General features: G+C 37.1%; 2 protein-coding genes across 3 annotated transcripts in view; both read left to right on the top strand.

Moving 5' to 3' along the window:
- The first annotated feature begins 236 nt into the window (after nucleotides 1-236).
- CadN2 (Cadherin-N2) overlaps nucleotides 237-26,130 on the top strand; it is a 37,972-nt gene continuing 12,078 nt past the window's right edge. The window contains exons 1-7 of one of the 2 annotated variants that reach the window (XM_017154263.3): nucleotides 237-675; nucleotides 7,567-7,710; nucleotides 13,246-13,361; nucleotides 14,925-15,089; nucleotides 17,852-17,989; nucleotides 21,649-22,069; nucleotides 23,422-24,330. In XM_017154263.3, coding sequence (XP_017009752.2) covers nucleotides 624-675; nucleotides 7,567-7,710; nucleotides 13,246-13,361; nucleotides 14,925-15,089; nucleotides 17,852-17,989; nucleotides 21,649-22,069; nucleotides 23,422-24,330 — 1,945 coding nt within the window. In that variant the 5' untranslated portion in view covers nucleotides 237-623. Of the gene's footprint in view, nucleotides 676-7,566; nucleotides 7,711-13,245; nucleotides 13,362-14,924; nucleotides 15,090-17,851; nucleotides 17,990-21,648; nucleotides 22,070-23,421; nucleotides 24,331-25,884; nucleotides 26,104-26,130 lie in introns of those variants that run through there. The other variant, XM_070211741.1, reaches the window with a different exon arrangement.
- On the top strand, nucleotides 11,142-11,873 carry LOC108065971 (uncharacterized). Its single transcript, XM_017154265.3, has one exon. The coding sequence runs from the start codon at nucleotides 11,233-11,235 to the stop codon at nucleotides 11,785-11,787; it is 555 nt and encodes a 184-aa protein (XP_017009754.2). The 5' UTR covers nucleotides 11,142-11,232; the 3' UTR covers nucleotides 11,788-11,873.

A 26,130-nucleotide genomic window follows, 5' to 3' on the forward strand; every position in this document is an offset into this window, starting at 1 on the left:
TAATGGTTAAAGTGTGTGTGTAGGAGACATTGTTGCTGACATAAATAAACGAACAATTTTAATTACCATGCCAAGGACCAAGTTAAAACAAATTTTAATAACCAACGAAAAAGCTTCGAAAATTCCTCTTAAAAAAACGATAAACTCGGACTCAAGGACGCGAAGTGAAAGTTCAATTTGTGTAAAGTATTTTGTGTGGCTTGCTTTTTTTTAGCTCTGCGCAGAGTGCAAAATGATAGCTTAAATTGAAAACGCGAAATATTAAAGCCAACTACTATGAAAAGCGCGCAGCGTTTTGATTTATGTGAACGACATAAAAGTGCACAGCGCAAATTGCAAAAATACCTCAAAGGCAGCGGCAAAAACAGCGACAGCCACCACAGCAACTCATTAAAACTAGTGCAAATCAACAAAGGCAAAGGCAAGCCGGAAAGCTGGAGAATCGCGGGCTGGAGCTGCTAAACTTATCATTTTAATCACAGGAAATTGCGGAGAGGTGCCGCTGCGAAACACCTGGCAACAAAAATCGACGCAAATTAATTGCTCAACGCTTGGCGACTTTCAGCTGTTTGTTCACTTACAGCCGCTGAAATAGCTTCTGCTGCCATTGAAACTGCGTAGTTATGGTCGATCCATTAAAAATCTTTTGGGTTCTGACAAATAGCACCTATTTGGGTAAGTGTGTACGGCCATTTGTGTACCCTGTAACTCTGTGAATGTATGTGTAGCTACTTGGAAGTGCATATGATTATTTACTTATACGTCCCAGCGTCTTTATGCTTATGTTAATGGTCCTGTGAAAATTTCATGAAGTGTAATTTGCTGGGGAGCCGAGAGTGAAAGGGCTCCCTGAATCTGAGCCTGCACGTGTGTACGTGAGGGATGCTGGCTAACGACACCTCAGGGGATGTGGCTGCTCCTCACTTTAAATATGCATTCATGTTTCCTGGCCCTTCCTAGCGTAATTTTCTTAGTTGATTTTCTCCCGCCGTAATGAAGAATGTAGCCGACACTTATGCAAATAAATGGACGCAAATAAAAAATATAATTTGGTAAAGGAATGCTTTTTTGCTTTTATACGAAAGTGCCTTGCCAGAAACAACTCTTTGAATGAACGTGTTTCAACATTTTTAAATCTTTTAAGATTACAATTTACAATAATTTTGGCGAAGAATGTATATATATAAATTTGTAATATTTAGTTTCCCTTGTTGTTTAAATTAAAATAGTAAATAATAGTGATTTAATTTCCTAATTAATTCTAAATTGCATAAATGTTAATTTCTTAAACCCTCTTCCCTTTTTTCAATTTGTGGTTTATGCTTTTAAAACTTAGATTTCAGCCAGCCAAACTAATGTTTAATTGCAACTTTCCAGACTAGATCGAAACTTTAAATTAATTTCTGATTAGGGTGACTTTTAATTTTGGACCAAAGGCCATGACACCGCACACATGGCGTATACGCAACATGGCTGAACTGATAAAAGTGCAATTTCTACGCGAACCAGCTTTTTAATTGCGGCTTTTGGTCTTGTGCCACCCTTAACCCTGTCATCGTAGCCCAGTGGGAAAGCCACCCCCGTGGTGGATGTGGGTCGTAATTAACACGCCAGTGGACCGTCCTGTTGGTTAATGAACAGCCGCTATGAGAGAGCGAGGAAAACGAGGCCCATAAACAAGGTCTCCACCTCACCTTGTCTTCTTGCCCGAGAACTCATTATGACTGACAAAATATTTGTCAACTCATCAACGCTGTGGTGGGGGCTTGAGAAGAGTGCCATATTTTTTTATATCGGTACACCATACTGTCTGCCTTTTTTCTGTTATTTTTCGGATTATTTTGTTTTCCTGTTTGACGCTTTGTTTGTCACTGTCCGCCGTGCACACTTTTTAATTAGTCCGGGCTGAAAGGAAACTCACAGGAATTTAAATGCGCCTCGAAATGGAGGGAGCGAAAAAATAAAACCTCTTCTAAACATTTCATAAGTTTAATTAACAATTTTTTGTGTTGGTTAACTCGCGCCAAAGCCAAGGGGATAAAGCTGAAGTGCAGGTCACTTCCGGCATCGGATGTTGGTAACGATGATCATCATCATCGGGCCTGCTAATGAATACAAATATTCCGCGCTCTTGGACCCGGCTTTAATTGAAATTTCGACCCAACAAAGAGGCTCAAGCCAAAGGGCCCGAAAAAATTCGAGCTGGCCATCATCAAAGTTAATGAGCTGCACGCTACTGGATACAAGAAAAAAATGGGAATTGAATACATGGCCGACTGGGCCAAAGGGTATTATTTGGATTTCGTTGGGCTCAACGAGTTCATTAAACGGATTTAATTGTACTTTTTTGAAGAAGATTTATCAGGGCAAAAGTCGTTCCCTGTGAGAATTGATTTTATGCTTATTCAGCACGGGAGAAAAAAATAATGAGCTTAAAAGCTAACCAAATAATGGTTAATTTAAGTAAAATGCGTGATTTATAAAGCACTCAATCACATTTTTTTATACTAATTCATGTATTTTATTATTATTTATACTAATTACTTAATGGATATTATTATTTATGCGAAATTTTAAACCGACTGTCAAGTGTCAACAGCAGTTGTTTTCAAGATCAAAATGCACCTACCGCACTGACAAATTAATGGTTAAACTAATTATAAAACTCCCACGTCCCCGATCATATATGTCAAAAGTCAAATGAGCTGCCATTAAACGTGTGCTTCAACTGACAAATCCAGCGAAACAAAGCCGAACCCTTGGCTTTGTGCATACATCAACGTAATGGGCGTGTAAAAACTGTCAGGCAGTTTAAACTTTTGCCACCCGGCATATCACGCATACGCGCTGTTTGACTTCCTTCCTCTTCCGCTCGCCAACACGCGTCGCATTAAACTAATAATAACTTTTGCACGCAAAAATGGGTGGTATTTCGCACTCCTCCCATCCCATCGATCTCTGTCAATGTTTGTTTCATTCCGGACAACCGAAAAACTTTTTTGCATATTACACAGAAAAGTAAAAGCGAAAACTTAATCCAAAATACATGGGTAAACACAACATGAGATTATCATAAACTTACTTCAAATTTATTCTTTTATGCGGGTGTGTGTGAACTAAGCCCCGTTAAACGCCTTGAGGATTAAAATATGGCCACATAAACATTATCGTTATTTATTCGCACTCCACTCCTGTATATTTTCGGCTGTGTTTGTTTATCTGCTTGTTTACTTTGTTGTCAACTGTTTCGCCCTGAAAACTAATTAGCAAATTAAAACTTGTAATTTATTTATTTGCGGCATAACTTTGAAGGCATTTGTTTAACTAGATTTTCCGGCAAACCAAATCAAGCCAGGGTCCAGAGAATACCGCCCGAGGTGACTAATAAGACAATTTCGGTTTTCTTTGTATGCAAATACCCTTTGAAGTTTGTGGCAAAAACTTAATGAGTTAAATCAACAGAATTTTTGATAGATAACAAATGTGTGTATCCTGGAATTTAAACCATTTTTGTTTAATTAAGTCCCGTATAAAATTCGCCAACTTTTAAAGAAGAAAATAAAATGTAATTGGCGTATATCTTTAAGAAATTTTAAGAGCCTGTAAATTGTAAGGCCAGAATATAAACATTCATGGTTAAATGCTATTATTATTTATTTATTTAAATATAAAATAAAATAAATTTAGAGGACATGCGAAGTGATCTTATAAATATTTAAATTATGCATTCGCAGTATTATAATATTTTGATTTTGGCCTTGTTCAAATCCAATAATACAATCCAATAAATACAAAAAAACACAACACTGTTCTTTTGTTTTATGTGCTTAATATGAAAATTGATCAATCAAAAAGCGAACATTAAATATAATGGAAAGGCAAAGGAGTCCGAAAACGCCACCCAAAAGCAGGATAATTTAGACTCAGGGAAACCCTGCAGCTTTTAGTCGTCAAAGGAAAGGGCCCCACACTTTTTCCCCTCCATCCTGTCATTTTTAATGTGATGCGCTTTGTTGCCTTTCGGAAAATGTAGCTTCCTTTTTTTTTTGCTCCACAAAAACTACTTTGACTATCTCTGACTTTGCGAGAGAGTCTGCCTTCGTATATCTGTGTGTTTGCCATGGCTGATTTGAACAGCTCTGACATTTGACGCCACTTTGCACACATTTTTCCCTTTTTCCCCCATTTTTATTTATTTTGCTTTGCGGAACAAAAAAGGCAAAAATAGGAACAACAAAAACGAATTCTAAAGCAGCATATAAAATAGAGAAATGTTTACGGGGGGTGTAAAGGGATAGAGAAAAAAAGTAAAAAAAAAAGTAGTGCCAGCTGCCAGTCATTCATGGACTGACATATGGCACACCAGCAGGTGGGCGGTGGTGAGAGGCAGGGGGCGTGGCCGGGCTTGTTAGTGTGCCAGTTATGCGGCCATAAATAGCTGACGGCAGCTTACCTGCCACTGCCCTCCAGCCACGCCCCACGCCCCAACGCCCCCTTTCCGCCTCCAACTGCACGTTAATAGTTTAAAGTGAGCCCTTTTGACTGCCCCTTTGCCAAGTGGTGGGAAAATGGGTGAAAGCAGGGGTGTGCGAAAAAGCTGGCTGATGACTCGGGCGCAGTTCACTTTGCTGCTCAATTTAACACCAACAAAAAGGCAGCCACTTTAACCAAACAGCACAGCTTTTCTACGGGGTACATCAACGGGTTAAAGGAATATGAAAATTTTGAAAGTAAGACCATGAAAACTTATTTAAAATGCATAAATAAAAAAATTTGACCTTTAATTTCTTAGTTATTATTTGTAATTAAAAACTTAAATGTAATTTTTAAAACTTATTTCTTTAAGAATATTGTCAATATAACTTTTTTAGTTTAATTTTAAAACTATAACAAATGTGAAGTGCTTAATTAGTAATTACACTTTCAAATTCCTTATAAAATTAATAATATCTTAAACAATTTTTAAAATAAAGAAAGAAATAGGAAATTAATTTTATCTTGTTATAGATCCCATTGCAATTGGTAAACTGCACTTTTCTATCATGTTTACATTTAGCTTCAGACAGTATTACTAAGTCTATTCGCTGGCAAGGATTTCCGTTTACCTGCCCATATTGCCGGAGTGCCAAGAAATTAAGTCAAGATAGCTCAGAGCGAAAGGAAAAAACACAACAAAATGAAATTTCAACTGCCAGTAATGTTTGTTCATCGTGTTTGCGTGTGTATTTGTATTTATTCAGTATATTGTAGCTACACACATTCGTTGAGGTCCTTGGAGTTTTCTACGTAAACGCTTTTCACTCAACACGCTTTTCCTTCTTTTCGAGGTTCTATTTATACGAGCCTTCCGCTTGGGCTGAAGCCTCCAAAAAAAGAGTGTGTGCGTTTTAGTTTGTTTTTATTTTGCTCATTTCTCATTTTCTTTCATTTTCTGGACCAAAAAAGGGACCGTATTACGTGCTAGAGTTACCTGCTTACTAAATAAAGCAAAGATCTAAATTCTAAATTAGATTCTATTTGTCTTTACCCTTACTTGAGTATGAAAGACCTGAAAGGCGAGAGTTCATTCATTTTTTTCGTTTTACTTTTCAATGAAAAGAATTTTCAAGTTTGACTTGAGCATTCACACGAATGAATGATGTGTGCGAGTGGAGAATGTTAAGAGGCCTTGCCATAAACACACTTCACCGAAAAGGGGTGAAAGCCCGTTGCATTTCGTATTTTCTGTCGAATATTTAATTAGTTTTTCAAAACTTTTCTTTGCCGTCAACTTTTGGCAAAATTCAATTAAGTTACAAGCAAAGCAAACAAAGCCAGAATAGATTAAACAGTTTAACAGATTCTGCAATGCAATTGGCAGTGTTTAGCCCAGTCAAATATCGAGAGTTTGCTCAACACTTTCGCTTGGCTACCAAAAATTGTATTTCCAATTTATGTCATCTTCCAAATAAGTTTAAAAAAAATATAAAGCAAAAGACGTTTCGACTTGGGAAAAGAATAACCAGGACCTTGGTTTGTTTACATAAAGAGTAAAGGATAAATAAATTGCACTTTTACGAAACACTGCCACTATATTATTTTTGGTAAAGATGTGAAAATTGTAAAGCAGCTTTAAAAACGATAAAGACTACAAGGAGTTGAGTGCATTTACTTGAATGCTTTTGCAGCCAAAAGGATTGCCCCAGCAACTGTCGCCTTTCCAATATATATACGCAACGAGCGCCTGCTGGGCATTTTAATTCTGCCTTTCCCGCCCCTCAGCTCTGGTCTTTTATGATGTGTGACTGCCAGACTCGGTTACTTTGCTCTGGCTGTTAAAGAACATTTATTCTTGTTGAAACTATACATTTTATCGCTCTCATATTTACTGGCAAGTTGTGCAAGCTTTTTGTGTTTTTTGTAAAAGCAGATTATTGCTTCCGTCATGTGGGAGACGATACAAAAACAAGGCAAAGGACATTCCATCTGAGGCTCTCTTGGGAAAATCGAATGTTTAAAACACTTTGGTGGTTACGTTGACAAAAAAATGCTTCTTGAAAATATTCAGACGGTGGGATGCATCTTTGAACTGGAATTTCATTATTTAGGAAAACTTAAGAGCATCAGAGGATTCCTGTGGTGCTGGACCGACTTTTGGGCAGATTTTATATTTTTCGGAAAACAATTGTCAAGCTTACCAAAGTTTATAAACTTTCTCTGGGGGGATCGCAAAAATCCACGCTTATTTGTGAAGTGCAATTCCTTCTGTATTTGCCTTGGGCGCTCCTGCTCGAATAAAACTCATTAACGCACGTTCTCGCTCCAAAAACTAAACTACATAACTATCCAGAAAGTTTTGTTTGGCAAGACATTAGCAGGAAATAAGCAAATAAAGCGAGGCAAACAAACGTTGCTGCATTTTCGGAAGGGCGGGGCGGAAAACCTTCAATTCGCTGTGCACTTTGTGAAAACTTATTTTGCTTTCGACTGGAAAAGGGGGGACACAAACTTTTCACTTTGAGTAGATGGTTTTGAGATTTTTGTTGGAATTTAGTTGCGCAGCATATTCGTACAGTTCGGTCTATTTGAGTAGAGGCTTTGTCTGGCTTAGCAAAGGGATAACATGTTAACCATTTACTTAACAGACTGAGACATTTTGTAGTTCAGGATTGCACTAAAAAATAACTACATATAATAAATTTGTTAAAATATGTGGAAAGGAATTTAATATTTAATTTAAACTAATATTTCTCATAATTCTTAAAATAAACTGATCTGTTTTGCTTTAATATATCTATAGTTTTCATAAAATCGAAAAACATCTTAAATCTGACGGTGTATAAAAATATGGGGGTTATGTTTGGGGAATTTTCCTCTTTTATGCCTTCCACGTTTCGAACATAAACGAATAAGTTTACGACTTTCTCGACCGCAAAGGAGGCACGCGCGCAATTTGTCAATCAATAAATTTGCCATAATTAATGCTGCTTATTGGCATTTCATACACTAAGAGCATGCAACCAACCAACCTATTTACATAGTACGAGTATCTATATCATGGCTTGCCTTCTTTTTTCTCATTTGCAGTTACAAAATTTGTACGCATTGGTATTGCCGACAAAAACGATTCACCGCCATATTTCGATAGATTTCTGTACGAGACTGAAATCGATGAGAATGCCGATTTGCAGAGCACAGTCCTTACTGTCAACGCCAAGGATCACAATGAGTGTGAGTAACATCCCAAGCACCAGACATAAACAATAAACCATCCCTTCATCTAGTTTAATGTGATTTTGTCCCTCTATTAAATTGGATTTCTGCTCGAGCCAAGGATATTCGTACTTAATCGCCCGAGCAAAAGAATATATATTGCATAAATTGCCAATTGATTTAATTAAGTGTGTCTTTAATTGTCAAGGGGGTGCGCATGTGTTCAAGTCATGCACAAAGATTTGCATTTGGAAGATATTAGGATGTAGACAGCTGCCCCAGGGATTGAATCCTTGAAGAAAGTCATTGAGCTTTAACTTAATATATGTGCAAGAATTGTTTGGACCATTAGGCACAAATAACTAGTTATTTATTCTAAACATAGTAATTTTAAATCGCAACGTAATATCTATCTACTAATTTGTGAGCATTATTTGATAATTTTACAACCTTCTAATATGTATTATATTTACTCAATTAATAATGTTAAAATTGTTTCGTGAATAATAAAAAATACCTTAAACTAGAAACAATTAAGTGGACCTTTTTTGTCTAGCTTTCATTTAATAGTTTAGTATATATTGACATACTGTGTGTATGTGGATTTTATCACACAAATTCAAGCAATTAAATTACTTTGTGAACTGTGAAATATTGAACAAAGGATTTTCAAACCAATACTTACAAATGACTCAACAAATCATAAAAGAAACTGAAATAAATTAAGCAAGAAATTCTTATGTAAACAATATGCTCTGTACTGTATGCATTGATAGCTTAGATCCGGAATTGATTTACCTTCTCACTTTGTCAACTGACGTAAAAGCAATAACATAGTCATCGGAAAATAATTACTTGCTTGATTTTTGCCAAATCATGCGACAACGACATTATCAGTCAGTTTGAGTCATGAACTCTACGACTTCCTTCCAAAAAACACAAAAAATATATATGAAAAAATACATGTACGACGTAATCAACATTTAGAAAAAACCAATTTAGCAATTTCCTTTATGGGGCCACAGCAAATTTATGCATAAATATTAAAACAGCGTTTCAGAATGTTTTTTCCTACCACTTTGTCATAAAAGACATTTACAACATTTATTTATTTTAATATTTCGCAATGTATGTATGGTTGTGTGCGGCCATTGTCAAAAATTATTAGGCATTGGCCATGTACCGCAAATATTTACGAAATATTAACAAATACAGGCTCACTGTAGGCAAAGATACACAACAGAAGATACAGCTCGTAGTCATGCATAAATCCATAAAATCAAAAGACAAACACAAATGGAGAGCAAGTGAGCATCTAATATGCGTATTTGTATATCTGTCTATTGATTCCCATGCGGAAATTATTATTGTTAATACGGTGAGAGAAGGGAAAAGTTCCTCAGCGTCTGCGGCAGATACGATTTGCAGCACGAAAAACATTCAAAATCTCATTGAAAGCGTTTAACAACTTTTTCCCAACCGATGGGAGCGCCAAACTTGTGGGTAGAACTTTGTCTTTTCTTGGCGCAGTCTCCCCAACAGCAACAGCTCGCAAAGGACATCCGAGAAGACTCTGAGTCCTTGTTGTCGCCGGCGCGACGACAGCGAAAAAAGCATTAACCCGAATTGGAAAAAAGCAGAGCAACTCGTACAACAATGAGACAGTGCTACAAATCCATGTATTGCATAAAACTTCTACAATTGATCATTTTAAATCATTAAAATACAAATATTTATATCTGATTAAAAATAGATATTTTATATAAAACTGGAAGAAGTGAACTATAATTTTGATTTTTAAACAATAGATTTTTTATCACTATGGACGGCAGTCCATGTTATGACGAAGCGCACAAGGAGACTGTGCAAAGGCGTCTACTATTATATAGCCGCAAAATTGAAAATCTGCTGTGATAGTCCGATTGTTATGAGTAATACACCAAATAAAAGGTATTGCTAAAACTTAAAGGATTGCATACCAAGAGTTTAAGAAAATCAATTGGCTTGGGAGAGAGAGCGGTGAAAGGGTAAAAGTGAAAATTTGGAAATTTGTTGGGGCCGGAGTGTAATAATTTTTCGTCACAAATGTTGATATCAAAACTTTTGTATGTTGAAGGTGCGATCGTCACTAGTTTTTTACCTCGTTAAGAGGTGTTTTTATTTAATTTTTATGAGTTTTGAATAACCGTGAGTACTTAAACCAGATGTAGGCTGTTAAAATTAAATTGTAACATTTTAAACCATGCTAGGAAACTCAAAGAAAACCTCCTAAATGTCTTAGTAAAAATAAAATGTAGCCCAGTGTAATCTCCCTAGAAAAAGGAAAACGGAGACGACAAACGGAAAAATAAATGGGCACACGAAATTTTTGAACTACTCGACGAGGGGAGAGGATTTTAGTTCTATGTGTGAGTCGCATAGAATATGAATTGAAGGCTGAGACTAACGAAACAGGGTCAGGACAAATCTTTTATGCGATTCCCTGCGTTGCCATGTTTGTGTCTACTTTGAAATACGAATGGAGCTGTAAAACTTTTGTGCCATTGCCTGCCACATTGCGAATTTATGAGCGAAAAGATTATTTATTTGAGTTTGCGCGAGTGGTTGCCATGTGTTGGCCAAATGCTGTCACATTCGAAGCAGTTCGAAGAAGTTCTATCCGGCCCCATGCAAACGATGCTCATTTATTTCCTTGGCATCCTTCGCTTTAAGAACTCGTTTTTAAAGACCCACCTAAGAGGTGGTCGGGAAGTAAACAAGGAGTCTCACAACCTTTCGGTGTGTGCCATAAAAACACTTAGCCCGCCACCCCCGTCCTTCAAATAAAAAGCAAGAATGAGCACACAAAGACCTAGAAAGATCAAAAACAAGGGCAAAAAGCAAGAATGTTTTTGCCTCCACTTTTTAAAATGACTTTTCATGCTAAATAAGTACACAGACAACATCACAGATCTGGAGGGCAAGGGGATACTTTTACTGCCTTCGCTGCTCCCATGTGTGCCTGGGTCTCTGGTGTCTGTATATTAATTTATTATCATTATCAGTGATTTAAAAATGGCGTCATGACATCGTAAATCGTAAACGTCATTGTCTAGGACTGGGGACTACTTAACACGACTCGCCTGAGCTACTCCTAATGTCCCTGTTCTTGTTATTGCCTGTGTTTTTAAGACAAACAAAAAACTACCAAGAAACGAGAATAATAATGTTTGGCTAGAGCACATTTTATAGGTTTTCTTAAAGCGATGGGCGGTAAATTGAAGTGAAGAAAAAATTTTAAATAAAAATTATTACGAGGGTTGCTGTAGGAGAGTTCAGTTATTTGTTAAGAACTAAATGCCTTAAGATGGAGCTACCAATTTTCTTTAAGAAATAGCTTTTGAAACCAAAAACAACAGCTGACATTATATAGTAGGCTGAAACACAGTTTCATTGAAGTTCTAACAAATAAGTAGTCCATTCGCTTTTTGAAATAAAAGGGAACAGACCCAAAAAAAAAATATTTTTAACCAGAAAAATATATTTAACGAATCCGGAAGAATGAATTGCATATCTCTGAAGCGCTCACTGGTTTTGGAGGATGATCCGCAAGATACTTTTTCCCCAAAACGAAAACGTATGGAGTGCACGGAGAACAATTTAAAAAAATTACCAGAAATAAATAATCCAGAAGGCACTAATTGTATAGCCGTCAAGACCTTTCTATCTTTGGAGGACAATTCAAGGAATATATTTTCCGCAAAACGAAAACGCAGGCAGTGCAAAAAGGAGGATAAGCATCTAGAGGTTCCAAACAATTTTTTGAAAGGTTTACCTATTCTACTGGATACCGATTCGAGTGATTCGGAAGCAGATTTCCAAACACCTCAGTTCAAAAGGACAAAATTTGTCACTCAACAGTCCAAAAACCTATTCAGCTTTAATGAATTGAAGTCCATTTGCTGCAATATGATGAAGAAAAGCGAGGATTTAATTAGGGAGGAATATGAATCAAGCCTGACCCGAAAAATGGCGGAGCAATATGACACTTTTATAAAGTTTACACACGATCAAATGTTAAAAGAAATTGGTCAAAATGCCAGCTATTTGACTTGATTGTCATTAACTTGTTAATAGATTTTACACTTTTAGAACAGTTGGTTATGAAAATTATTTATGTTAACAAAAAGTTTTAATTCCTTCTTGGGAACAATTTATCTTTTCTAAAAACTGTTTAATTTAAATTAAATTAAAGTCGGTTTTAAGCTGCAACTTTTTAAGTTCAAAACGTACTGTTGGTTTTAAATGTTGACACATTATAATTGGGCTCAAATTAACAATAATTCTAAAGAAGAAATGTCCGTTAAAATCTATAAATCGTGAACAATTTACAATACTAATAAAGGAATCAGCATTACATATTAAAATGCTTTTCGAAACTTTTCGTTCAGCTCTCCATATAATTCCTTAATTGTGCAGAAAGCTGTTAGGGCCCGCCAAATGTGGCCAAGTTTTAATGCCTCAGAACTCCAGCTTCCTGACGTCCTGCTCATCCATTCCCCTCCCATCTTCAGCTAGTCGAGCAGGTTAAGCGATTTACGCGTCGCTAATTTACGCTAATGTTTGCCTTTCACATTTCCGCATAAATGCACAGACAATGTGGCAACATCAGCCCCCTGATTTTCCAAGCATTCTCCCACCCATTTCCACAGACGTGTTTCCCTTCAGACTTGTCCTGGTTGTCACATATGAGAGCATTTCCATATTCCGCCAACGAAGACAACACTTTCGCAGGCTGTTTAAACATGAAATAAGTAAATTATATGGCATCTTGTTGTGCCTGCCATTCTCTTGAAACATTGGGGCCATGTCCTTGTCCTCTCTCTCGTGGGTGAAAAATGTTTTTTAATGAACTTAATTATTTTAGGTGCCTCCTTGGCTGCTGTTTTTTGCCTTTTTGATTTTGTGTATGCTTTTTTGAGCTTGAAGAATTTGGGTTGGTTCCCATTTGATATTGAAAGCAAAGTTGTTGAAAGTTTTGTATGCCTCTAAGAAGTGTGGATCTGAGATGACATATAAGACAATAATTAAAGATAATATTATGATATAAGGAATTTATTTTTCTTTATTTAAAAAAAATATATATATAAATAAATATTAAATAAATAAACTTATAGAGCCCATAAACAAAAATAAAATTCTTTTTAAATATAAGAAAAGAAAAAAAGGAACAATGACCATTATCTCTTTTGAGTGGACATCTTTTTCAGCTTCTTTTTAATACTTAATGGAGTAAAATTGGATTAATTTCAATTACGTATACGCCGGATGCGCTGTTGCTCTTAATAACCTAATTGTATTATCCCTTTGAGTTACATTACATCCCAGTGGCGGATCCAGGATTTTTTTGTGGGGGGTGATATCAGAACAATTATTTTGTTGCATACTTTTTGTATTTCAAAATTTCTTTCATTTTTCACCCGAGTGGGGGGTGATATATCACCCATATCACCCCCCGTGGATCCGCGCATGTTACATCCTTTTTAACATCGTACTCTCATTGCCTCTTTGCAGCGACGAATATTCGATACCAGATCACAGGCGGTAACATAGGCAATGCCTTCGCCGTACAAAACACCACCGGTGTCATTTACGTGGCAAGTCCACTCGACTACGAAACGCGGCCAAGGGTAAGTAGTCGACTGCTCAGGGACTGTCTACAACTGCTGACAGGCTTATTTCAGCTGAGTTACTAGTCTAAACTGCGAGAAAAATTATTTTTATTGTTTTATAGAATCTAATATTTAATTTTATAAAGTTTTATAAAATATGCAAAAATAAATAAAGCAAATATTTTTATGTTATACGGATTTTTAAGAATTTACCAATACCCAGACCCAGAAATCGAAATCTTTTTAAATTAATTATTTATACCTTCTAGTTTCTTCTTTTGTATTCACTTGTCTACAAGTTGATGCACATTTTTCTTAGTCCCATTTTTTAGCTTGGTTCTAACTTTCGGTTGCATGCATAATTTATATATTTTTCTGCTTTGGTGATGAACAACAAAAAAAGGGAAATATGTAAAACTATGCAAAACTTTTCGGGGGGTTGGCAAAACTTTCGACCAGGCAAGCCGAGGCGTATAAAAAAAATTAATCCGAAAAAAGGAAAATTCGCTTACATGCAGAAAGCATTTCCATCTCAGAGAACTGGAGGGGTACCGGGGATATATGTACGTATAGACAGCTACAGCTGTCGTTACATTTCCCAATGCGCATTTTTAGCGTGATTGCTAACGCACCCATCTATGACTTTGAAAAAAATCATACAAGAATTAATTTACAAATTGTACTACTTTGGTTAAAGAAATAAATTCAAGGTTATTAATTTCTTCTACAACTAGCAAATAACATAATATGATCCTCCACAAATTAATAAATATAGGTTGATCGCTTCTATTATTATTAATTTATGACCAATTTATTTATTTATTTGCCAACACTTTTGTAGAACCTAAATTAATTTCACAAAGTGCGTATGAAAAATGTAATGTACAATTTTTATTCTTTTATTATTTAAGTCTCTTACAATTTATTAGCACCCTAGATACATACATATATTTACCTAGCCTTTTGAAATACAATTTTTCTGCGTGCAAGGCAGACATCCGTGTAGAAATCCACCAACATCCTACATCGCGTAGTCATCACCTATACGCAACTTGTTTTGGCACCCCCACAGGACTGGAAATCCGTGTAGCTGTCAATATCCAGCCATGCAACAAGCAGTGCCAGTGCCACAACGGCCAAAACAACAAGCCACAGCACCCGGAACATGTGTTGCCAATTTCGTATTTCTGCTAACTTTTTTCCACTTTGTTTTGTTCTACCCGTTGAAAAAAGTTTCACTGACCATTCATGCGAATTTGGCTTTTGTTGTTCAAATTGCAACTCGACAGCCTCGTCGGCATCAGGCACATTAAAAACGTCGGGCAGGAATAAATTTCTTTTGCTGATGGCATTGTCTATTTTTTCGTTTCTCGAAAATTTCCGTTGGAAATATCCATAAATGTATTTTTAACTTTTGAAACGCTTTTGGTAAAATGTTTTTTTTTGATACACTTTGCTGCATTAGTAGTGTTTGGGACAGTTAAAACCTATTTTATACAATTGAATAATTTAGTTATCTGGTTTGACGTGTGACGTGCTTATTGTGTTTAAAATTATTTATATGATATTATTTTTTTACAGTACGAACTGCGCTTGGAGGCAACACGAAATCGGAAAAATAATTACACCACCGTTGTGATCAACGTTCGCGATGTCAACGATAATCCACCGGTATTCGATCGTCAAACATATCGCACACAAATCACTGAGGAAGACGATCGCAATTTGCCCAAACGCATACTGCAGGTTTGTTTTCAGTTTTTAAGAACTGTTGCCGAATTTTCAGGACAACATTTATCGCCTTATTGACTTTGCACAATTTAAATATTGATACCAGCAGCGGCGGGAACAGCCGAAAAATAAAAAAACACGAGCCAAAAACAATACACACAACACACGTAATTTGCATATAAAGTCAAAAACTTAACAATAAAAACGAGAGAAAGGCAGGCCGAAAGCAAACAACAGGCTGGGAAACTTAAGTGCCGATTGGCAAAAAAACGGATAAAATTGGGGAAAAGCAAGAAAAAAGTCGGGAGAAAAGTTCTTCACTCGCGTGGAGCAATTCAGCCGTAAATATAAATAAATACTCATTCATTAATAATAATGCGATAGTTTCGCAACGGCAGTAAAATGCGTACACATACGCATATACATCAACTCCATGAGTACGCATTCCGTCATGCATATATGTAGGGAAAAGCACTCATATATATATTTATATATCTGTACAAGCGACTTTTATTTATGCCATTATTTACCAACATAAAGGCCAATGTAAGGAAAGCCAAGTTTATGACCACATAAACATTTGAATACTCTTTAAATGATACTTTATGGAAACTGTCATTTATTAATGAACAGTTAGGGATATGGGGAAAAACAAGAATCTTGCGCGATCATTAGATTTAAAAAAATTTATAACAGGCATTGACATAAAATCAAGGATATGAAATTTAATTTGCGTCCCAAATAATACCCCTTTTCATTACCATTTCTTTTTAATAACTTATTTATAAGAATCATACATATAAAATTTGAATTAATAGATAAAAGTTACATTCATAGACCTCAAATTATTTCCAAGAGCATTCCACTAGTGCCCACTTGCTTCATGTTTTTTTAACATTAAATACAAATTAAAATTGCACAGCTCAGCGGGCGTAGACCCAACCAATAAACAAGAAACGATGAAACAACAAGGCGAATTTTTAATTACACATTTATGGCGGGCCAAAGTGCGACCGGAGGAGCATTGTCACGGCGGGTCCCATTATGCCGATATATTTTTTTAATATTTACGGTGCATTTGTGGAGATACAAGGATACAAGGTGAATGGAATGCGCTTGCTGTCGCCGACACTTTTGGACCCAAATTGATTTCTGCGCTTGGAAAATGGAATATAAATATTTTTTTACATAAAGCGCTGCACTTGCGAGGGTTCTGTGGGTGGGTTTTGGTGGCGAAGGCATTTAAGTGATGGCCATAAATGTAGGGAGCGGGCATATATGTATGTGTATCCTGGCGAAAGGACAATGGCATACGCGGCTCGAAGGCTCGCTTCCGCCTCCAAAATGGGCGGGGCAATAATAATGGGCACAATGATGGCACGTAGACAACTCTTTTGTCATATCAAATTGTGTTCAACATTTAACGTAAATTGTCGCATTGTGAATGTGCAGCGGGAATCGGATGGCTGCTGAAAATGGGGTGGGTGGAAATGGCAGGCACTTAACACGTGACGATGATTTAATGGACCAAGGACCCAGAGGATATTGCTACAAGTTTGCTTGTAATTGTCAACTGAAACTCGCTTTTCTTTCATTATAATAGAAAATGGGATGCACACATGCAGGACACATCCATAACTCGTTTTGTTTCCACACTGCCAGTCCACACAGATACTTCACTTTGCACAGGATAAAAAGGATACAAAGAGAGAGATGAGATACAAACTGAACAAGGCAATTATTGCTTTTAATTGACACGACAACTGTTTGAAGGCTCTACCGTTACGTTGTTATCTCCATTACTAAAAAGAGATTTGCATTTTCTGCACAGTAATAAAAAATGACAAAAAAATGGTTTTCGTTCTAGTAACTATTTATTTTGATTTTTTGTTTAAACTTGAAGTAAAATAATATGCAGTTTTTTTAAAATAAATATTGCAATATATATTGATATTTACATTACAATTGTAATTTTTTTTTATGTTGCTGGTTGTTAAGAAGCGATTACAAAAGCTTAAAAGTTTGCATTCAGCGCATAAGCCCTAAAGGAAAATGTAATCACTCACTTATTATTCCCATTACTTCAAAGAGGCAAAAATATTTAAATCCCTGTAGCTATTTCTAAATATATTTCAAGTATTTTTAAGTTGTTGCAAATTAAGAGCACTCCTCGATAGTATTCAAATTATTTGATTTTACTCACTTGCCCAGCCCATCATGGAATCAAATCAAACTCAATAACAATTTTGACTATAATCAAATATTTCAAGAAAATGCCCCTAAATGCTGATTTAATTTACCAATCGCAAACCGAAAATGAAACAAAATAAAAATAAAACAATAAAACAAAAGAAAAACCGAAATCCGATTGAATAATTACATAAATCTCTGTAATATTAGCATTTCTTTCCTTTATTTTTTTGCTTTTGTTTGAAAATATTTTGTGGTAAACGAGAGAAGGCCGAAATAAAATGTGCAAAAATAGAAGAGCAAAAAAATCGAAGCATAAATTTACAAGCAATCTGGCGGGCAAAAGGAGAAATTCCAGCCACGCCCACCGTCCAGATTTTTCAGCCCTCCGTATTTTCCCCCATTTCGACATTCACGTTGCCCTTTATTGGACATTTAAAGCATTTGGCTCATTTGCATATTTGATTTATAGCCTCCAATATTGTAAGCAGCGTCCAGTTTTCCCCTGAACCTGAATCTTTATCCCCACCGTATAATGCATTTTTTGTTACCAACCGCATTTCGTTCTCTTCTCTATTTCGTTGCAGGTCACAGCCACCGACGGCGATGTAGATAGACCAATAAATATTGTATATTTCCTGACTGGCCAGGGCATCGACCCTGACAATCCAGCGAATAGTAAATTTGATATAAATCGCACCACGGGCGACATTTTTGTACTCAAGGTAAGTGGGCGCCCGTCCACCTTTTAGCGTTTTTAAACAGATTCCATTTTTGAGTCCCCTCGTAAAACGAGCGTAATGAAAGCCAGTTAAAATTTGGCGACGGCCCCTTAAAAGCAAACCGTGCAAATGGCGCGCAATTCGAAAAAAGGTGGAGCAAAAACAGGAAAATAACTTTTTCGTTTGTGATCCAGCTGGGGGTACTCTATAAGCCCCGGGGGGGCTATTTTTTGACAGGGGGCTTTCGCTTTGGCCGTTTACAATTGAGCCACAGTTTATGCTCTCACAATGGCGCAGTTTATATTGTGTGACGAGAGAACTGTTAAAAAAATGAGAGGGTCGCAGTGATATGGAAATGGGTCTACCCTGAATTTATGCTGGTGGAATGACCTTGTAAACTTTGCTGTCAAAAAGAGAGAGTTTTGACTGAGTTTAGGAAAACGGCAAATATTTAATTGCCATTAAAAATGTACTTTTATGCTAATAAAAACAGTGATAAATGAAAGCTAGTTAAATTATTTTTAAAAATGTTTGTAATAACAAGTTTTTACTATAATTTATTATTTTCTAATGGTAATATTTATTTTTAAACATATACAATCTTATGCGGCAACGTAAATTTTGATATTTAATTTTTTAGCACGCTAGAGTCTATTTAATTTAGTTAAAAAGGACCCTAACTAACCAAGTAGAATTTCTCAAAAAACGTTGAGCGGGTTAACATCCCTTTTAACTTTTGTCACTGCCGACACTCTTTTCATAACCGGAAGAGCTTAAAAACGTGTTCAATATTTAACACTTTTTGTCGGCTTCTGATTGCTGTCATCCCTTTCTACCCTCAATTGCGCGACTTTTGTAAATTGTAAAGCTTTCCACGCGGTTCGGTGGCGTATGATTAATTTAAAACTGTGTCAAACCGCACACACTCTCACAAATGACACACCCATTGGCACATGGACCAACAAAAAATAATGTCATTTAGATGCAAAAAACTGCCACCGTTGGTTGTCAGATACATAGACTCCAATTAATTTCAGACAAAGTCCATAAAAACTAACGAGTCAAAGTGGCACAAAACGAACGAGTGGGAGCTAGTGTTGCTAACTATAGTTAGACAAAGAAGAGCTAACTGGAATAATAGTAACTATCTTGTGGGTGACATTAAATAATTATTTGAGAGGCGGAAAAAAATAGGTTAAAATGATTAAAATTTTTAATACGCATTTCGTTTTCGTTTAAATAATATTATTTTGCCGATTTCTCTCTCTCAGAGATTCTCTGACTTTTAAAAAGAGAGCTTGAAGCAATAGACAACTAAAATTAAATCTATTGCGGCTTAAAAATAATATTTTAGATGGTTTAATTTACTAAAACTGTTTTTGAATGACGAAATAAACCAATTGCTTTATGGAATTTTTTTAATTTAATAATTTGAAGCACACCAAAAATAATTGTCAGCACTATTGGTCATCCCCGAACATTTCAAAGTTCGAGCCTTAAAAACCCCACTCCGATTCGCATTCTGCATAAAATGTTCAAATGTTGCCGCTGGCGGTTTGCTTTATTTGTTTTATTGCCGGCGGATAGGGCAGTTCACTGATGCGATAGGGTTAAGAGTGGGTGAACACGGTGTGGGGTAGTGGGCTGTGGGTGGCTGTGGGCGGGCCAGCGACAGCATGTGGCATTTGTGGTTTTGACGCTCTACAACCGACCACATGTAAATGACGTTCGTCGTTCGTTATTGGTGCGCGGTTGCCTGGCATAAAATTGTGTGTAAAATCAGGCGGGAAAATGGGGTTTGGGAAAAGAGTTCAGCGGGTTCGAGTCGAGAGGATTCTGGGGTCGGGGGCTTCTTCGTTTGGTGGATGCCACTTGGCGTCCGCCTGACGGCATTTAATTTGTAATTGCGATTGCATTACGTGTCACGTGGCAGTGAAACCATTTTTTCCCTGCTTTAATTGAGCGAACTGGGTTTTAAAGTTTATTTGCCGACAGCTGAGTGAACGGCAATCAAATAGGATATCTAGTGGGTTTGAGTAAAAAGTGGAGTAATATAAATGACATCATCTGGGTCATATATGTATACATATATGTATGTAGAACAAAATACTAAACCAAAAAGGAAATCAACAAACAATTAAGTGATTCATTTGTGTAAATTAAAAGGTAAAAAAATGTTTTTTGCTGACCATAAACTATAAGCATTACAAGCTATTCATTAAACTGGGAATTTTCACAGAATCAAATTTAATATCTCCTTTATCCGATGACCTTCTTGACCACTCAAATATTCCCTTAGAAATAGCTCGTGTATGTTTTCCGACTACTCATTTCAGCCAGCCCACACATTTCTTGTATCTTTAGAATAAATACATGACTTTGCTTTCATTTACTTCAATAAGACTACAGAATTAATTCATCGTAAAGGCAAATTGTCCTTCAGACCAACCACAGATACCAACACATTGAATACATTTCGTTAAGGTATATGCATTAGCTGAGCAAGCAATGTTTAAGGGTAATTTGAATAGGGGCCAAAGCCAGGCCAGGACTAAAGGTTGACAGGGCCAACACAGTGGCAAACACAAAAACAAACAAATCCAACGAATACTCGAGGACATTTCAATCGAATGGATGGCTTTTATTTTGTCATTGCCAATGCAATTTCGTGTGGATAACTCATTTAATGAGAAATCTAATAACAGACTTGTGTGTAAGACCACCTACCAACGCAAAGCCATCAAAGCCAGGTTAGAAACAAACAACAAGCGATAGCCAACGGCTCAAGGGTTTCCAGGGTCTCCGCCTCAGACTCAGTTTACCAAGGGGCATAAAATAATTTGCAAACAAACAAACAGCTGCCAAATCAAATCCCCTTTCGACACTCTGAGAAAATGGAAGTGTTCCAGGGATTGTTGATCACTATGGACGGCAGTCCATGTAGTGACGAAGCGCACCAGGAGAGTGTGCGAAGGCAACTACTATATATACACGAAGAAATGAAAATCTACTGTGATGGTCCGATCATAATATTTTCTCATTCTAATATTTTCTCATTCGGCACGCTGCAATAGAAAATGCCTGTAAAGGGAAAAAGGCTGGAATAGTTTGCTAGGGCGGGCCGAATGAGAAAATATTAGAAAGTCTATTTAATGACAAGTGTAATAATTTTTCGTCACAAATGTTGATATCAGAACTTTTGTATGTTGAAGGTGCGGTCGTCACTAGTTTTTTACCTCGTTAAGAGGTGTTTTTATTTGATTATGTTTTCACTAATTTTTTTGACAATCATATTTTGTTAAGCCCAAGGACTTATTTCATTTTATTATAATTATTTCAAAAGGCAAAAAAATGAACAGCAAATTTTTCCTGAAAATATGAAATTTTAATCAGCACCAAAGAAATATTGTTTAAGGTTTCATGACTTTCGTTTATAGTAAATAAAAATGTTAAAATGTTTTTCCGAATGCCATTACGCCTGTTATTTAAGGATTTTAAATACTTTTTTATTCATCCCAAGTGTAAATCATCGGGAAACTATTCTTTGGTCTGTTTACAAACCTAAATTAATTTCAAGCAAATCATTACTCAAAATGGAAAATGTTGTACACATATGTAAGCTTTAATAAATGAATATTTCGTGTCTATATTTGAATCCACAGCCCCTGGACAGAGATCAGCCCAATGGCAGGCCACAGTGGCGGTTCACAGTATTCGCCCAAGACGAGGGCGGCGAGGGCCTGGTGGGCTATGCGGACATCCAGGTTAATCTGAAGGACATCAACGACAATGCGCCGCAGTTTCCGCAGGGCATCTACTTTGGCAACGTCACCGAAAACGGGACAGCCGGCAGTTCGGTGATGACCATGTCCGCCGTCGACTACGACGATCCCAACGAGAGCACCAATGCCAAGCTAATCTACTCGATTGAGAAGAACGTCATCGAGGAGGAGACGGGGGCGCCCATCTTCGAAATCGAACCGGAGACGGGTCTCATCAAAACGGCTGTCTGCTGTCTGGACAGGGAGCGAACGCCCGACTACTCGATCCAGGTGGTTGCGATGGATGGCGGCGGACTCAAAGGTGAGTGTGACGAATACACTTGGGTCGAGGGCCCGAACTCAATCAGCCGGAATGTTTGTCTACGACACGGCTGGCGTGATAATAGCCTTTCCAGGAATTTGCGATGCCCAAAAGACGGCATTTATACCTTGATTCGTTTAAGCTTATCCGATTGCCTAAATATGTCTGAGGTATTAATAGATTTGGCTTTGCAATTACATCTGTTTTTACTAGAAAAACAAGAGAGAACGCTATAGTCGGGTTGGTGTCCCGACTATCTAATACCCGTCACTCAGCTAAAGGGAGTGCGAACGCTGTACTCGGGTTGGTGTCCCGACTAATAATCGTAACTCAGCTAAAGGGAGTGCGAGGGAGATAGATATATAAATTTTGATTGCGTGTAACTTTTTAATGAATGGTCCGATTTGAAAAATGTCTTCTACATTTCGATAGGTATAAATATACACAACAAAATTGCATTTTTACTTTTCGGAAATCTTTAAAGATGTGGGCGCAGGACCCATTTTAAAATCGTTAGTGGGCGATTGTGGGCGTTAGAGGGGGCGTGGCGCTCGGCTAAAATAAACTTGCGCTGCGTAGGAAGCCAAAGAATATGTGTGGGAAATCTCAACCTTCTAGCTTTTGTAGTTGCTGAGATCTCAGCGTTCATACAGACAGACAGACGGACAGACAGACGGACAGACGGACAGACGGACAGACGGACAGACGGACAGACGGACATGGCTAGATCGACTCGGCTGGTGATCCTGATCAAGAATATATATAGTTTATAGGGTCGGAAACGCTTCCTTCTACCTGTTACATACTTTTGCACGAATCTAATATACCCTTTTACTCTACGAGTAACGGGTATAATTAGACGGTAAACAAAGTTTTGCATTTAGGTCTTAACAACTTACTAATAACTATTTATTTATTTGCATAAGATTGTTTAGTATAAACGAAAAGGTACTTATATTTTAAATATATATCCGTTTCGGTTCTTAAAACATATAGAATAAATTAATTTTCTATGACAATGGAACCTTAACTTTTGAAATAAAAAATCAAACCACTTTTAATAACGTTATTGAAGGTTATTGTAAATTTATAAAACTTCCTTAGCATCCCTAAAATTATTTAGACAGACCTTAAACAATTTTCTTCCACATCATAAAAATATATATTTGTCCCTAAATGGCAAAGGAAAATGTAAAATACCCAATTTATATTGAAGACAGCCAATTTATCAAAATTATGGAAATAAGTCAATTTTTCACAAATCATTCACAATATTTCTCCCACTGCATCTGTCTGTAATCGACGCCCATTTGACCCACCCTCCACTCTCTGTTTACTGTCCGATTTCGCAGGCACTGGGACCGCCTCGATTCGCGTCAAGGACCTCAACGACATGCCGCCGCAGTTCACCAAGGACGAGTGGTTCACGGAGGTGGACGAAACGAATGGCACCTACATCCCAGAGACGCCCATTCTCACGGTGACCGTTCAGGACGAGGACGAGACGAACACGTTCCAATACAAGGTGGTGCCGAATAGTGGTTTCGGGGCGGACAAGTTTGCGATGGTGCGGAACGGCGATGGAACGGGCTCGCTGAAAATCATTCAGCCATTGGACTACGAGGATCCGCTACAAAGCAGTGGATTCCGGTTTCGCATCCAGGTCAACGATAAGGGCGACGATGGCCCCAGTGGGAGTGATAAGTATCACGTGGCCTATTCCTGGGTGGTGGTCAAACTGCGAGATATCAACGATAATGTGCCAAAGTTCGATCGGGAGCACATTGAAGTCTCCATTTATGAGGACACGAAAGTGGGAACTGTTCTCGAGCAATTCAAGGCCTCTGATGCCGATCAAGGGGGTCACTCCAAGGTAATTTACAAAATAGTTCGATCCACAAATCGAAGACGACAGTTTGCCATAAGTGACAATGGGGCTGTCAGCATACAAAGACCTTTGGATAGGGAAACCCTGGATCGGCATCACATTCAGATCTTGGCTATCGACGATGGCAGCCCTGCCAGAACGGCCACTGCAACTCTGACCGTGATAGTTAAGGATGTCAATGATAATGCACCGACCTTTGCCCAGGACTACAAGCCAACCCTCCCAGAGAACGTGTCCGGTAAAAAGATTCTGGAGGTGGCTGCCAAAGATGCTGATGATCGACAAAGGGGCAATGGAGGACCCTTCACTTTTCGATTGGATCCCTTGGCCAGCGACGAAATAAGAGCGGGATTCAAAGTGGAATATGATCGCAGTAAGTATAGAATATTATTTCGGTTTAAATTAGTTTAATGAAAATTTAATTTTTTAAAATACAAATGAAATATTTTAATTCCCATTTGAAACAAATTTAAATGAAACCGTTAAATGTTAATCGCAATCGTAATAGGCAACACGTGTACAAAAAACAGCCTAGGGCAAATCGCTTTGAATAATTAATGATGCAAAAAATGTTTAAACGCTCACTAAGCCCAACATCTGTCATATTGGTGCCAAAATAGAAAAAAAGTAATGGGAATTAATCGCCAGCACTTGGAAAAATTATAAAACAAAATGTTGGGCATATTTAATGCATTAGCTTGATTAAAAATGTATTCAATGAGATATGTCGCACCAATTTATACCAATTACGCATCTCATTTAAGTAATTATGCAAATTAATATCAAGCGAATAGGCAAATACATTTTTATTTAAACTCTGCATTTGTTTATAGGCGTATAATTAATTCAGCATTTGAAAATCAATTATTTATTTTGATACCCCAAAGGCGTTTGGGTCAATTCGTTTACTGAAGGGATACTTGAAACCCAAACACGTGCCAGGTTGGCAAAAAATTAAATAAAAAAAAAGGAGCAGAGAGCGATAAAAACACATCAATGAGGATGGACCCTAAAACAGAGAGACACACAAATACAAAGGAAAATTGTGCCCTGAAATTCAAACTGGCGTAGCAGAAAAACTGGTCGAGAAAATTGAAAAACTTGCTGTCAATGTCAGCGACAGCATTCAAGTGACACCTCAAATTTTCTTTCATTTGATCGATTTTATTGGGGTGCTCTCGAAAGTTTTCCTTTTTTTAAGGTTTTTGTCCGGGGTTTTTGTTTCAAATAACTCCCAACAATGGCCTCACAAAAAGTGTGGAGCAATTTCCATTTTACAAAAGGGAAGAGCAGAGAAAAATTCGAAAATCAAGATTGAAAGTGTAGTTATCTACCAACCCGAATTATTAGATACACTAAACCCTAACCTCTTAGTATTAATTATACTTTTATTAAAGAAACATTTTTTCAAACTACAAAAGTTAGGTACCGGAAAAACATTTTTTTTTAAAGCAAGCTACGAAAAAATGAAAATTCCAATAATGCTTTTTGTCATTAAATTTTTCCTTGTTATTGTTTGTAAAAATTTAATTTCGCTGGTGTTCTAAAACACTGTATTTTCAAGACACAACTTCTTTTTTTGCATATACCCTGACCTTAGGAAAAGCCCATGAAAGGAAAACACCAAATCGCAATGAAAACAAAAGCCGGCCGGACATGGTCAAATGCGGCAACCGAGATGATGCCTCGAGGCTGAGTTCTGTCCACAGTTCAACCGCTGCTCTGCTCCTCTTATTCCCTGGCACTTTGCAACCAATTTCTCTATCTCTCAGTTGGCTTTTACAGAGTTTTTTTTTTTTTTGGTACTAACTTTGTGGCACAAACAATGCTGATGATGCTGATTGTCTGAAACATAATTCAATCACCATTACTATGCAAACACAGTTTGGTTTAGCGTTTGATTTCGACTTTGATTGTGTGGCGATTGCCTTGAATGAATGAACTGAATTGGATGGAGTGCCGAAGAGCAGAGGGAGACTGGTGAAGTGGTTCGGTTTTGAATTGCAAGTTGTTTGATTTTAGCGTTTTCTGGTTAGTTTGGCCAAATGCAGTGGAGCAAATTCGCACTGAATTGGGATTGGGAAGGCTTACAACTGGAGTTTACAGTTTTCTAATCGATCCCGGGGGGTTTTGAAAGTGGATTTTAGTATTTTAAACTAAATGCGTTAAATAT

Source organism: Drosophila takahashii, chromosome 2L, assembly GCF_030179915.1.
Source record: "Drosophila takahashii strain IR98-3 E-12201 chromosome 2L, DtakHiC1v2, whole genome shotgun sequence".
Taxonomy (NCBI): domain Eukaryota; kingdom Metazoa; phylum Arthropoda; class Insecta; order Diptera; family Drosophilidae; genus Drosophila; species Drosophila takahashii.

Excerpts from the sequence above, each read along its gene's own strand:
- LOC108065971 (XM_017154265.3), top strand. The coding sequence starts at position 11,233 with ATGAATTGCATATCTCTGAAGCGCTCACTGGTTTTGGAGGATGATCCG.